General features: G+C 35.7%; 1 protein-coding gene across 1 annotated transcript; it reads right to left on the bottom strand.

Moving 5' to 3' along the window:
* Nucleotides 1-497: 497 nt before the first annotated feature.
* Nucleotides 498-15,468, bottom strand: LOC113235876 (glycoprotein-N-acetylgalactosamine 3-beta-galactosyltransferase 1-like). The gene is made up of 7 exons (XM_026471797.1): nt 15,395-15,468; nt 11,668-11,873; nt 8,545-8,683; nt 8,363-8,459; nt 7,519-7,645; nt 3,010-3,122; nt 498-797 (listed from the first exon to the last, which is right to left on the bottom strand). The coding sequence occupies exons 1-7, from the start codon at nt 15,466-15,468 to the stop codon at nt 498-500; spliced, it is 1,056 nt and encodes a 351-aa protein (XP_026327582.1).
* Between the last annotated feature and the right edge of the window lie 298 nt (nt 15,469-15,766).

Genomic DNA, 15,766 nt, shown 5'->3' with positions numbered 1-15,766 from the left:
TCTACGTCAACCGAGTAATGGCGGGCGGACAAATGTGTGTACACCATTGGACGAGCGCAGGCGAGCGCCTTTGATTTGTGCAGAAAAACCGACACCACCGCTTCGAAGTGAGACGAGTGGTCGCGAAGGACGAGGGCGAGTCGTGACAAGACACGCTAAGTGAACCCTATGTACATTGGCGCTCGCCTTCACTCGGCTATCTAGGCGAGTGACACCGAGCGAAGGCAAGGCAAATAGGCTGTCTACACGTTGGTATTGGCCTTCGCTCGCCTAGGCTCGGCCAACATGTGTTGCGGGCTTTAAAACAAGTCGCAACGAGTTGGTGAGACCGCAGTCGCGAAATATAGCCGACACGCTGCACGAGACATAAGGTTATGAATCGACCCCCAGCACCGTTAAACAAATTTTCAATCCAACTGGTTTAATTTGTTCATGTATACATACAATCATGTTGAGGTAGGCATAAAATAAAAAATAAAAAAGTGCACTTATTGTTGTTATGAATATTGAAGCATATCAGTGTCCTCAACTAACTTCCTTGGCTCAGGGTCAGGAAGTTTATATTTGTCTGTATCAAGTTTTTGCTGCGGACTATTCTTAATAACCTTTCTTCTTATTGCAATACTATTTTGAGGTGAATCAGTATTCCTGTGATATAATTCGAATTTTGTATGCGTATCTTCGCCGATGGTTCTCCCGTAAGGTCGGAGATGGTATATAAGATATTCCATCAAGTACATTTCTTCAGGCTTTACGGAATGGAAGGATATTGCGTAGTCTGAGCAACAACGGAAACCCTGCAAAAAAACACGTAATTATGTTCTGGAATCAATTTATAATAGTAAATTTTTGTATCCTAAATTCGGCTGAGGCATCGTGTAGGCAGTAATAACTGACTTATAGTTTCTCTATAAAATAAAGCCGCCATAACTGCGACGACGCTATCTGAATTGGATTTTAGTGAATTAGCAGAATATTAAATGCAGGTTTCTTTCAATTTGTTTTTTAAATTGAAGCATTGGATGTAACACGTAACAGTGTGATTCGAGAAAATTTAAAATAAAGTTTTGATGTCTTATATCTTTTATTATCATATACTTTATTATTATTTATCCTATGATTTAGCTAAAAGATTCAAGTGTTATTATTATTTTAAAATAATTAGAAACAGTTTTTTTCCGTGTGTTATCCGCCCTTTTTTCACCAAACTAGTAAATTAATGGGGCGTTCGTTTTATTATTGGTTAAAGATATAAATTGTCAATCAATCTTATTTAAAAGTTACAAAAAAATTCAACGTATTTTTAATCATTAATTGAACTCGCTAAATTGAAAGTCATCTAATCTTCAGCAGCTTCTCTCAGGTCTCCTGGATGCTCCATGTTAAGGATGAATTCTCTCGTTTCAGACATTTTTTTACAAAAATAATAAGTTTTTACAAACTGCAGGTGGTAACGTGTCCAAAATTCAAACCACATTTATGATCTGTGCCACAGAGCGGAGCGCCACCTTCTTAAGGAATGAAAGTTACGCCTTCTAGAAGGGAGATCGAAATGAGTTTTTGTCATAAGGTACTAGATACTGTTTAACATGTTTTGATGCAATAACATCAAAACGGGCTTTGGGTACCGAACGCCCTTGTTGTTCTCAATGCTTCAATTGTGTTGTCTTCAATATGTTATCGAGTTCTTAGGTTTTCGCTATTGTTACACATAGGAAATGAAACTATTTTTCCGGATTTAAATTGCGTATATTTGTTTTTTCAAACATACCGACGTTTCGGGCCCTTTACAGGTCCCATGGTCACGGTTGACTGAGGTGGTACAGTCTTCAACCAGTTATGTCTAATATTGATGCAAACCATCTTATTTTTTCACTATAGTTACAATAGTTATTAATTAAATACCTTATTTTTAATTATATTTTATAATTATTTTCAATATGTTAGCTTCATAATTTGGAACCTAACATATGTATATCTAACATAAGATTTTTTTTTAATTTATTAAGGCTTTGGCAAAGCCATCAGCCTAAGCATGAAGTTTAATTATGTTTCTGTAAATATGGCCGCCACAAAGAGGACAGGCAATTTGAGGCGGCGTGCTTGGATTGACTCGGGATTCCTTAGAACGGGCCGATACGGGTATTTTAGTTCGAGATTCGTATAATTTCGCGTTTAATCTTCGATTAAGGCACAATAGCACTATCCTATTCCACTTTAAACTAGATTTCACAAAATAATTGAAAGTCAAAATAAAAACGACACTTTTCCCTCCAAAAGGTCCAGAGCGAATCCTAACATAAGAGACGCACAACTGTATCGTACATATATATATAAAACATAAAATACACAATTGTTTGTTGTTGTCGTTTTTACTCAAATGTGTGTGTGTGTGAGTGTCTTTAAATTTTTAGCATTTTCTACTTTATTACCACAGGCTATGGTTAAATAACAGTTAATGCCTTCCATGAAATGCACTTCATAATCCTCTATAATCCCACATTGACAATGATAACTAATTGTGTTTATTAAATTATTTTAATTCGTTGAAGAACTAAAATAATTTCAATAATCACTTAATCACACAAAATAAAAGTACAAGCCAGAATAAAAATTGATGAGGTGTAAATTCAGAACGCATCCGAAGATAAACTTTTTCTTAATTTCAAAAATTGATGTTTTTTCTTAGAGGATGGAAAAAAATGTTTTTTAGATCAATTATTTTTTTCTTTCATCTACCATTTTCCTCGCTATAGTGAGGGAAAAGTTATGTGTTTCGCTCGGCAGTAAAATTTTGAAATTGAAACCCTCGCTATGCTCGGAAATCTATTTATGAATCAATCTATTTATTCAATCTTAGCTTCCTTCGCTTGCTCAGGTTTCCATACAAGCACGCGTCAAACAACAACTTTGCAGCCTTGCATAACAATAACTATTCTTACATCATTGCACAAACCTTACCGCGCGTCTAGAAATAGAATAATAGACGTACTCCATGTACCAATTTACCTGTTGATTACTCGCGAAGAGGTGTTCTGTAGGGCTCACTGGAAAGAATCTATCGCGCGTATACTCGTCTCGTGTGTCCATAGCCTTTACGCCTAGATTCTCCAGGCATATGCCTGCAATAATAGCCATAACTTTTAGTAGTGAAGTCATCTGGCACCATGTTTGCCTACCTAAACCGACACAATTATTTTAAAGGACATGGTCAAGAGTAAGTCAAGCTTGATACTTTACACCGTGCGTGCGTTACTTTGCGCCGTGCACGAAAATGAAGCCACCAAAGCAAATACAAATTCAAAAGCGAATACAAACTCGCGTCATTACTAAGCTCAGCGTCGTATTGTTTGCACGTCACGAGTGATTAGTTATTTTATGTTTAAAAATGCCGTCTTGTGTCTTTAAGCATTAAAAAAGTTGTCCCCAAAAACTAAAAAATAAGATGGAATATCTATTGACAGGGAACTATTATTAATTTAACTGTTTTGTAATTTATTTACCCGATATTTATTGAGATTCACTCGAAACACAAAACCTCGGCGTAAATTTGTATGTGTTACCTGTTTATATCGAAATGAGTTTCCTTAAATTATGTAAATTATGTATAAATAATTTATACTTTTGTATAGAAATTAAATAATGCATGCACATACAGAATAGTCTAATTACAGCAATCCAAATTTGTTTTTTAGGTAACTCAGATTTATCTGCCTCGATGGCCGAACGGTTACCATGCCGGACTGCCACGCAGAGGTCCCAGGTTCGATTCCCGGACCGGGAGAAATATTTATATGGCCTACAATTATTTCTCTCGTGAGTTTGGGTGTAATTTGTGGTTGCCTATGTGTGTGTCCATGGCACCCGCGACACAGGGTTTCCCTAGTGCGGGGCTATGTTGAGTGTGTGCGTTATTTAAAAAAGAAGAAAAAAAAGAAAAAGGCATTTACAAAGGCATCTAAATTATTCACAAACCAATCTCTAATCGCTATAATGTAACTACATAAAAGAAAATGTTCAAAAACAGCTAAAATTTTAGCCCTATAGATACGGAGAACTTTTATTGTTATGTGCACATGTCATAAACTGAGTGATTTTGTAAGAAAACGTGTCAATAAAATAAATAATTCAGTACAGAGTACTAAAAAAACCGACCTCAAAAGTAAGTGGAATTACGTCTATTTGCTAAGTTTTATTGAAATATCCCCTAGTTCGCCACTAAATAGGACTTGACACTGGAGATAATAAAAATCGGTTCTCACTACTCAAAGTATATTGAGAGAAAAACGCCTTGAATTGGAGAAATAGGAAAATCAACCATTAAAGTAATTGTTCCTAAATTAAAGTTAGGCGCTATTTATAAAAATGAATCGAGGTGGATGATTTTCTTCAAAATGAAATGGGACCACTATGGAAGTACCCCCTTTCCAACAAAAAAAGAATCATGAAAATCGGTTCACAAATACCGGAGTTATCGCGTAACATACATATAAAAAAAAAACACAGACGAATTGAAAACCTCCTCCTTTTTTGAAGTCGGTTAAAAAAAGATTATGATGTATGTACATAACTTCACAGATTCTAAAGAGTTTCATTAGAATAGAATAGAATCATTTATTTCATATTATCAATTTCTAAATATTACAATTCGAAATATAATGTCAAAGGATAACATGATCGTCATTAATGTAAATAATAATTTTATTGTTAATATAAAATAAAATAATTAAAAGAGAAATAAAGAAAAATACGTACTACAAAAATACAAATAAAAATTGAAATATTTTCAAAATACAAACGTCCAAAATTAAAAATATAATTACAATGTTTTTTAAAGAACTTCATCTACACTGTAGAATTCACTATCCAATAAAAAGTCTTTCAGTCGGGAACAACACTTCGTCATTTGTAACACTTTTTAGACTTGTAGGTAGGTGTTCGTAAAATCGGGGCCCGATTACTCGCGGATTTCTCGTTGCGAGTTCGGTTCGATGAGCAACGGGTTTCAGTGTTCCTATGTTACGTAATAGTCGGCCTCCGCCTGTGCATCGCTCGTAAATACGTATGTTTTTACGCACAAAAACAATTACATCGTGAATGTACTGTGAATACGCCGTCATCACGTGGTGCTTTCGAAAAAGGCTTTTACAGGACTGATTGCCTTTTATGCCTACTATGGTTCGTAGTACGCATTTCTGGAGAACGAAAACCCTTTTGGACTCAGTCGAATTGCCCAATATTGTAATACCATAGTAAGTATGCAAAGTACGTTTGCCTCAACACCGCAGTGGACACAAGGGGATGCAGTTTCCGCAGTGCGTACGTAGCACCTCCCAAGTTTCTCGCACAGAGACTGAATATGGGCTTTCCAGCTTAAGTTTGAATCTATAGTGAAGCCCTAGAACTTGCATGTGTTGCAAAGTGGAACCGCGGAGGTGACTATTGGGCATGATACGGGATTTCTTCCTGAGAACAACACTAAGTTCGACTTAAATGTGTTTAGGGTAAGCCCATTTGCAGAAAACTATTCACAAAGCTGACTGTACGTGTATTTACTTCTTCGAACAATTCTGTGAAACTTTTAGCACACACTATGACAGTAGTGTCATCTGCAAACATATAGTGCGCAAGATCGTTGAAGATCGTCAGGAACAACGTATTACCCAAGGCCGATCCTTGAGGGATGCCGATGGTGATGTCACCAGCAGCGGAGTTGGTTTTTTTGTCGTCCGTACAAACTTGAACTGTTTGCCTTCTATTTATTAAGAAAGATTTTTATTAAATCGTGGGCAACTTCGGTGACACCATACATAGCTAATTTTTGTGTAAGTAATTCATTCCCAATTACATCGAATGCCTTTGTGAGATCACAAAAAATACCTGCTGTTTTATACCCATCATCAATGCTGGTAATGGTTGAATCCACTATACTTTGCGCGGTAGCTGTGGTGGACTCACCTTTCCTATAAGCAAATTGTCTGTCGGATATTAAGTAGTTTGTTTCTAAATGTTCCATAATGCTTGTGGATGTAATGAATTATATCATTTTTGATATGTTTGGAACTATTTTTTTTTTTTTTTTATAAATAACGTACACACTCTACATAGCCCCGCACTAGGGTAACCCTGTGTCGTGGGTGCCATGGACACACACTTAGACAACCACAAATTACATTACATTAATATACTTATGGAAATATAGTATATGTCCAGTGTTTTTGATGCATACAACATTTCCCTTTACCACCCTCTGCAATAAATAGGTCTCAAGTAACAGTTGGAAGGTTGAACTGAGGAACATTCCACTCACCTACATACTTTCTAAGGCATGACAGAGATTTCTCACAATTACTATGTCAATCTAATTTTGAAGTAATTGTAAGGAAGTAATCATTGAAACAACTTGGAATTTTATCAGTCGGTACAAGGTTTCCATTATGCGTTATTTGGACATTTTGTGATTTAGTCGTAATTGAAATTTCATTATTTACGGTTTGCGATATTACTTTGCTTGAGTTTTTAGCGGACATTACCTTATTGTCATTGTATACACGACAGTGGCGCAGACTCATAGATTTATTTAATCAGAATAGTGTTACACGCAATTACCTAATATAGTGTTTTGTGGAAACTGATAATTGTTAAAATGAATAAATTGTTATAAATTGCAACGATTGAGTACTTTATTCACCCACGGTGTATGGTTTCCTTTTTTAATTGTAAATTTTTTTATAAGAAAATGTATATCAATATAGTATGTCAATATTCTTATCAATGCACTAAATTTTTCATTAATGCTAATGCCAGTGTTGTAAATAAAATCCCAATTATAATTATAAATGTCCATATAAATAAATAATTGATTCTTCTTCAAAGATACATCGATAATATATTATTTAATCTGAGCTTTACACATTGTTGATATAAAGATCGTACAATACAAAGATAATTTCTTCGATCTGATTGGATTTGAACCAGCGTCTGTTGCCACGTCAGGGCCACTGCTCTTATGAACCAACAATCAATTTAAATTAAAAATGAAGTTTAAATGATTCACTTAGTAATACAGAAGAAAACACTGTTGTCCGATAGGCATTAATGCCAATTAAATAGCCAATGAAAACATTGCATGCGTATTTCCATTTCATAATAATTAATCATACCAATCGATCTAATTAGTATATACCCACATCATGCCGACTGTGTTCGATCAGCTGCACCTACGAAGACTTGCTAAAGGGGCATACTCTTTTTTTTTTTGTAACTCACACACTCAACATAGTCTCGCACTAGGGAAACCCCGTGTCGCGAGTGCCATGGACACACACATAGACAACTACAAATTACACCCACACTGGGACCTCTGCGTGGCAATCCCGCATGGTAACCGTTCGGCCATGGAGGCAGTTATAGAGATGGCTGCTTACTCGGCCAAAGAAGTTTACCATCGGCTTGTTATTTTATTGGTATTTGTTATTAACTTGACAAGTATGTGAAGTAAATAAGTGAAATTAATACCCATTTCAACATCGTCAGCAGCCTTGTCAGATTGGAGACAGAGCGGTGGTGACTCCAAACCTATCGTTACGAACCGATGCATAGCCTCTCGGCTTAACACGTAACCAGCTTCGCCGCTCATGTAACCCTGTGCACAATGAGATATTATTAAATTTTACCGCTCTATAAACAAAAACGCTCGGGGAATACCGATTGAAAATTTACTACGATCAGTGATCAGGCTCCTATTCTAGCAAAGGGTGGTCTACGTACGTGCTGTACTAATGTGCACGGTATAATGTGCACACATATTATATCGTCGGTGCAATATTATTTCGTCGGTGCAAGCGTATTACACCGTCAGGGATGTAAGTATATTATACCGTCGATGCCATATCGTAATGTCGGTGTAGGCACATTATACCGTCGATGTAATATTATATAGTCGGTGTAGGCATATTACACCGTCGTCGGCGCGAAAGCATATTATACCTAACATAAACCTTAATTTCTTAAGGTTCTTCAATGGCGACCGCGCACCGGACGACGCTCAGTGGGTAGGCCCTCCACCAGGTGGACCGACGATCTGGTGGAGGTCGCGGGAAGCCGATGGATGCGGGCAGCGCAGGACCGATCGTCGTGGAGATCGTTGGGGGAGGCCTATGCCCAGCAGTGGGCGTCGTATGGCTGAATGATGAAACCTTAATTTGTTGGAATATTATAGGTGCATTTTGTAGGGACGCCTCAGAGTTTATAAAAAAACGAAGGCGGTGGCATAACGTAAAAGCCTTAGCAATTGATGTGGCGATGATACATAATAGTAGGTAGTTCTACAATATCTTGAGCATTCGACTGAAGATCTTACCTGTCTAGCAAACTGCTCAAAACGACATCCAAAGTATAATGGCATTGCTTTATCGTAATCTGCTAGCATATACCGTAGATTTTCCATTACGACGTAGCTGAAATGAGGTTATTATACTTTGTCATATATATTATAATTTAAAATAATTAAGTGTAATATGTATAAATGTGTCAACATCTTACGTGTCGTCATTGGTTTTAAGGAACCAATCAGCCTTAGAAGCATAATTGTCGTACGCGTACTTGAAGGCTGCCTTTATCTTACCCCATAGATAATGTTTGCCTTCTTGAACGGGTAGCTCGACGGTCGGAAGCGAATGGCCTAAAATTTTAAACGTCGATGACGATTTAATAGATATATTTTAAAATAGTATATAAGAGTGATGACCACATGAATATTGATGCTTAAAATTGCAATTCAATTATACGTAGCTTACGATAAGAGCTGTCCAAAGCCCATCAAAAGTAATTAATATAAATATTCAAGCATTACTTTGCGGAAATCCATATTAAACAAAATGGCTCAGAAGTAAATTATTTTTCAGCTCACTAGCTCGGAATGGCTTTCTTTCTCATTAGAAATCTGCGCGCAAAATCGTTTTTTGCACGCCAGTGTGGAAAAGGTTTTTGAAATTCGAACTTGACAATGGACTGTGGGTGTGGTGCACCCGGTGCACCCAATTTTTCCTTTCGGTGAAAAAAAAAAAGATAATGACACGTTCAACTACGCGATTTGTTGTACATTACTTATTTAGGTAACATTAAATTGACAATGTTAACTACTTGTGTTTATTAAATTATTTTAATTCGTGAAAGAATTAAAATAATTTCAATAATCACTTAATCACACAAAATAAAAGTACAAGCAAGTATAAAATTTGATGAGGTGTAAATTCAGAACGCATCCGAAGATTAACTTATTCTTTTAATTTAAAAAAATCAATGTAATCGTTTAAAGTTCAACTGTTTTTCTTTCATCTACCATTTTCCTCGCTATAGTGAGGTGAAAAGTTGTGTGTTTTGCTCGGCAGCAATATTGTTTATTGAATTTTTTTTTTCATAAAGTTAATTTTCACACCCTCACTCCGCGTAAAATAAACATAATAGAAACTTTACAGTTTGTTCGACCGAATGTCGAATAATCAACATCTTCTGGGATGACTCGTAGAGCGGCGAAAAACGTGTCGAATACCCATATTTTTAGTGGTGGTGTTTACGACTATAGTTGCGTTTGTGTTATTAACTATATGGGGTTCGTGGAATTGCAAAGTAATTTACTTAGTTTTGTACTTCAAAAGTATCCATTATCACAAGAAAAATAAACAATTTCTTTAGTTCGTTTATAGGTGGGACCTTAGAATAATAACGCATAGAGTGATAGTTTCATATCAAGCGAATTGCCACAGACAAAAGTCATGTCAATTCATGTAGGCGTAAGCTACTTGTATTTACGTTCGTCGGCACGCACACAAATATACAAATAATGATGCCATGGAATAACATTTCCCTCAAAAGTGGGGAAATTATATCCTGCTTAACTCATCGTAAGGTAAAGGTGCCTACAGATTTGCTCGATTTTGTCGATCGTTACTGTCGATCGACAACGTCAAGTGACAAGAATTTTCAAAAATTTATTTTTGGTAATCCTTATGGAAATGGCATTTATATCTGAATACACGAAGGCGGACACGACTTTTCTCATTTCTAAATCCAAGATGGCGAACACGTCTTTTCAAATAAATGCAATATGGGAATCGTTTTCTAGGTATTCGAAGTGTTCATCACGAATATGGCATTTATTTCTAAATCCAAGATGGCGGACACGACTTTTCAAATAAATGCAAAATAGGCATCATTTTCGAGATATTTAGGGGTGCTCATTATGAATATGGCACTCATTTCTAAATCCAAAATGGCAGACCCGATTTTTCAAATAATGGCAAGTTGGGTATCGTTTTCGAGGTATTTGGGGGTGCTCATTACGAATATAGCATAATTATTATTATTCATTATGCTATATTCGTAATGAACATTATTATTAGACTGATATTATGTATACATGAAAAGTACGCGAGAACAATAAAGAACCTGTACCTGAAAGTTATTTATACACGACTTTGGAGAACTGACGACAACTTTTTTAGTCAGTGTTAGTTCCCTGAAATAAAGAACTTTTGAGTCTGGGCAAGACAATTTGTTTTAAATGAGTGTATGATGAACAAGAATAATGATTTTTCACATGAAACTAATGAAGGCAAATACTAAATATATTTCGTAAAAATAGCTAACGTAAATTCCCTACAATGTTGTTGCGGCGGTGTACATTTGTAGAAATTTTGCAACCGTCGCGATATTGCCTATTCTCAAAAAATTACGTAATATAATTATTTTGAAACAAAATAGCAAAATGGGGAGAAACAATCCGATACTTTGAAACATTTTCCTATCTTGATGCAACGAAATTAATTTTCTGTTTTAGTGAATATTTACATAAAAATACAAGTTGAAACGCATTACTTCCTTGTGGAATGTGATGTTAGTGTCTATTTTATGTTTGTCTGATCTATTTCTAAACCCATTTACCGCACATTTCGTCATTTCTAGCAAAAATTTTTGAAATATTCGCGGTGCAACTTCACCTTGAGCACAGACAGCGCGCCCGCTCGTGTAGGCCCATAGGGTGCCCTACAATTTGCCTCACTTATAGTGTGCGGGCTAGGTTTCTATGCGTTATTATTCTAAGGGTGGGACGATATTTATATTTAATTTTGACTCACTGTTCAGCACCGCCTGAAAACGCCACCACCGCCGCAAGAGAAACTTTATTTACATCTCTCAAATTGTAAGTAAAATAAGTAACGTAGAAAAGTGTCATACGTTTATTTAAAGCAAAATGACTGTTTCCATTATATTTACAAATAATAATATAGAAAAATCCTGACTACTAACATGAATACAAGCAAAATATAAAAAAAATACATGACCAGAGATTCGAACTCCAGACTTCCATTATTCATACTTTGGACAAAGAGAACACTAGACAATATCCATGTATGTGTGTATGTAAGTTTCGAGCGGAAAATATATATTTTTAACTAACTGAAAGATTGTATGTCAAAAGTTATATGAATTTTAAATGAATGAATTCATGAATTCATCTAATGGCGTATGGCGTACAAGTATAACTTTTGGCCGCCAATTTTGCGAAAATCGTAAAACTATTATTTCTCCTTACCAACGCCATCTAGTGGCTATTAGATTATATAAAACCGTGACGATCCCCCTTAGCCCCGCAAAAGGACTTACTTTTTCCTGTACTTGCGAACATTAAAATATTACAATGTTTCCCCCACGTAGCCTTAACGTGTTTCGCCTTGAGTTCATGGTTCTTCGGGTGAGTTAGAACTATGCATACCACTCGAACGTGTTCGGCGAGCATGTTCGCCACACTCCGATCTTCCTTATGATGATATGATGCCCCAGGACTACGTAAGTTATTTAAATCGGCTTGTCTGAAAGAAATAGAGTATAATGTCTCCCCTTTTCTATTCCAACATTGTACTTTAAACTCAAACTTTAATCTTAAACTCGCGACTGCATCGATACAGTCGCTTATTTTGAATAATACGAAAGATCTGTATAGGTTTATTTTGTTTTGTTAATTGTAAATATAAAAGGGAAATTAATAAATACATTAAATAAATAAATTAGTTATTAATTTAAAACGTGCATCACGTTTGCATCGCGTTTGTATCAAGTTTGCATCGCTGCGTAAAATCACGCGCATGAATAAAAGTAGACGGTTAGCGGCTGCGTCGCTGCCGTGTGTGTAGCCGCTTTAACAAAAATGGTGAGGCAAGAGACTGGCTCCAGTTCAATCGGAACGGATACATTTATCTTTGTTTTTTCCGTCTTTGTAAACAAAATAGTGGAATATTTTCTAAAAAATATATTAAATATCACGGTGGTAATTATTATGCTAATCAATCAAATTAAATGTTATTTTATTTGAAACAAATTATATTCGTTGGATAAATTCGTAAACCTCCATTAGTGGGAACTTTTGAGTAGGCACAAATAAGAATAATTAATTACTAGATAGGTATCATCAAAAACGACCTAAAAATTATATGTTTCCGTCGAGTCACACCATCGCGAAAGCTCATAATTACGGACTACGGACTATGTCGAAACATGGCGACAAAAACTCGACTTAAATACCTGATAGTAGCAGTAGAGCTCCATGTGAAAGAGTTCGTCCAGGGAAGTACTGCCACCTTACCTATTTTTGCCGCCAAGCAGTAGTGAGATTATTGCCGCGCGTTCCGGTTTTGAAGGGCACCATGTGCATGTAATTTTACAGGTGGTGTAATTACTAGCACATGGGACTTTAAACTTTGTCTCAGGGTGATGGCACCAGAGGCAGTGCCTCTCAAACATATGTGATTTAAAGCTCTGAATGGCACTACGACTGCTATGGACAGGCGTGTCGGTTACCACCAGGGGCGCGACTTGTTCGTCCATCACTTATTATCATAAAAAAAAGTTTAGTTAATATTCCTCTAGGTTTGTCACGATTAACAGCATTTCAACTTTAACTATATATAATTTGTTATGGAATGTCGGAATGTTTCATCAACACGATATTCAATTATTTTTTGTGAAATTACTATAGTTTGTTCGAACACTTAGAAAAAATTCCTTCGATCTTGTCGGATTCGAACCGACGACGTCTTCCAGCAAATGGTGCCAGACGCTATGCCAATTAAGCCACGGAACGAACCAGCGGACCTCACGAATTTTTCTATGTGATTGTTGTCGGATCTTTGTATTTGGTTTTCAATTTTTCAGCCGCATATCCATCATCTAGAGAAATCTATGAAATGTTATTTTATTATTGATCAAAAAAATATTTTATTGGAACAGGTACAACCTACACTTACAAAACTGTATGACTGTAAGAAAATAAAATGTAGAGCTCTTTGTGAAAGAGTTCGCCTAGGCGTGTATCTGCTGTCACCATACTTATCTCTGCTGCCAAGCAGTAATATGAGCATTGGGAACTGGTGAAATTACTGACACATGGGACTTGTCAACTTTATGGTGGCAATTCACATGGCTGCTTGTATTCGCTATTGGGTGTTTGAGGTATTTGAAAGATACTGGACGTGCAGCCAAACAGACTAATACAACCGTCTACGCTTGGGTAATATAAATAAGGAGTAATAAGGGTTCAAATAATCAATATGACTATAGCGTGGACGGTTTACTTGCGTATTTGCCTATTTGGCTCCTTTGAAGTGCGAGAATCAGACCAGCGCGCCGTAACGCGAGTTTGGTATCTGCTGTATTTGTCCAATAGGCAAACAAGGCAAATAAGGTAGTGGAACCGATGATGGACAGTGTACCAATCATGAACGTTTTTGAACTATACCGCCAAACATATGGAAACGTTAACTATTTCTTTTCACTTTCAAAATTTTTATCATTTTTTATCAAAATGGAAGACATGTTAAATTTTGACAGCCACCAGCCGACCATCTTTATTCGCCATTATCACGGTGCGAAATAAGACGGTGATAACAAATTTAAAATAGAACTGATTTCAAAGGACCGCGCCTCACGTACGTTTTTTATAATCATATTTGAATGTGATATGAGTGTGGTGACTTCTGTGATTATTTTGTATTTTGGTATTGTTTTAAGCACCTAAACAAAACATAACCGTAAAAGAATAATCTAACATCTATTGGAAAATTTTAAATGTTTATTACTGGATCTCATTTACCTATTTACCCAATCATGGACATTTTTTCCCTAATTTTATCTTTACTTGTGTTTAGCGTCTTTATAAAGCCAGACTTTTAATTTAGTGTATGGCTTGTTACATTATTTTAAGTCAACTCAGTAATGGAAACAGTGGCCGTCACTGGTCGTCCACTAGTGGATTTGATTTTTTTAGACATGGCACTGAAGCGAATGACCATCCATTGTTACCAGTCACAAATGGGTTATATGAAACGTCACACAATTCGTTTAATCGTTGATCGTTCATGTTTAGGTATCCATGATTGGAAACCGTCCATGGTGGGGTGTCTATGATTGAAAACCGTCCATGACAGCTGCTTATAATTGGAAATTGGGCTGTCCATATAAGGATACTCAAACAGGGTCTACTTTTTCTCGAATAACAATGTTTTCTTTATTAATTGATATGATTAAAAGACTTTTAATCGTTATTTGAAGACTTTTTAATCAATTAAACCTTTCCTCCAGTTCCACTGGATAACTCATCCAAAATTAAAAGACTAAAACAAAAAATAAATCCTTAAACCGTCCATTATTGGTTCCACTACCTTACTTTGTCACGCATGCTATGTTCATGGTGATTGTTTGCCAAATATATGAAATATCAAGTAGCCATGTGAAGTGCCATCATTACGTCTCAGGGTGATGGATGCCGTGTCAGTGTCAGGTCTTTGAAATTAAAACTGATGAGTGGCACGGCCAACTGTATATCGTATGTAAACGTTTACAAAATAGCATAAGGTCAAATTTTATTCACTTATTGCTTAAATGTCTACAGTTATTTTAATTTAGATTTTTTTTTGTAAGTATATAATTTAAATTGTGATGTTCCATATTATGACGAGTGGTGACAGAATAACAGCGAAGGCTATATATTTAGCATAGTCTTCAGAGGCTGAATTGACATACTTTTTTGTTCTTTTATGCTTCTTTTTTTATTTTAATTCAATTTATTTATTATTATTTTTTGTTCGAAATTTATGTATGTCAAATAAAGCCTATTTTCTTTTTATTTTTATAATCAAGTAATTAAAATAACACGAACTCAGCTTCTGTCAGTTTGCATTGTCACTTCAGCTGGTCAGCCAAACCTAGTAGGTACGCCGGCTCCAAAGAAGGTCACAACAATACATAATATAATACAAATTATCGAATTTGCGAGTTCGTACAATGCAGTATAACAGAATAAATAAAATACTTTTTTAAATGGTGTAACACTACATACCTGTTATTGCTTTCGATCATGTTATTTACATATTTACACTGTTCATACAAAACGGTCCAGTTCCATTGGGACATCCTGTTTTGCAATAATTCATGTTCCGTCTCTAAACCTCTATTATTTTCTACTTCCCATTCGAAACTGTTACTTAGTCCCGTTAAAAATTCTATATCCGGGTCCGTTTCACTGTCAAGTAATAGTGGGCGACAAAACGACAATTTAAAATACGAACAAATTATTATAAACGTCAGATCACGTACTAAAAATATCATTTTTCTACTATAGATAATCATTTAAATGGATCCGTTACGCAGGACTATATAGGATTAATTATATTATTATTTTTATATTTTTAATTATATTATTTAATTTCTC

The sequence above is a fragment of the Hyposmocoma kahamanoa genome, unplaced genomic scaffold, assembly GCF_003589595.1.
Source record: "Hyposmocoma kahamanoa isolate Upper Pololo Valley unplaced genomic scaffold, ASM358959v1 88, whole genome shotgun sequence".
In the NCBI taxonomy this organism is placed as follows: domain Eukaryota; kingdom Metazoa; phylum Arthropoda; class Insecta; order Lepidoptera; family Cosmopterigidae; genus Hyposmocoma; species Hyposmocoma kahamanoa.
This window is presented reverse-complemented; position numbering and strand designations above follow the sequence as displayed.

Excerpts from the sequence above, each read along its gene's own strand:
- LOC113235876 (XM_026471797.1), bottom strand. The coding sequence starts at position 15,468 with ATGTCCCAATGGAACTGGACCGTTTTGTATGAACAGTGTAAATATGTA. Across the intron at positions 7,646-8,362 it reads TTGAGCAGTTTGCTAGACAG|GGTTACATGAGCGGCGAAGC; the intron begins GTAAGATCTTCA and ends CATTGTGCACAG. Across the intron at positions 3,123-7,518 it reads TGCTGACGATGTTGAAATGG|GCATATGCCTGGAGAATCTA; the intron begins GTATTAATTTCA and ends CTATTATTGCAG.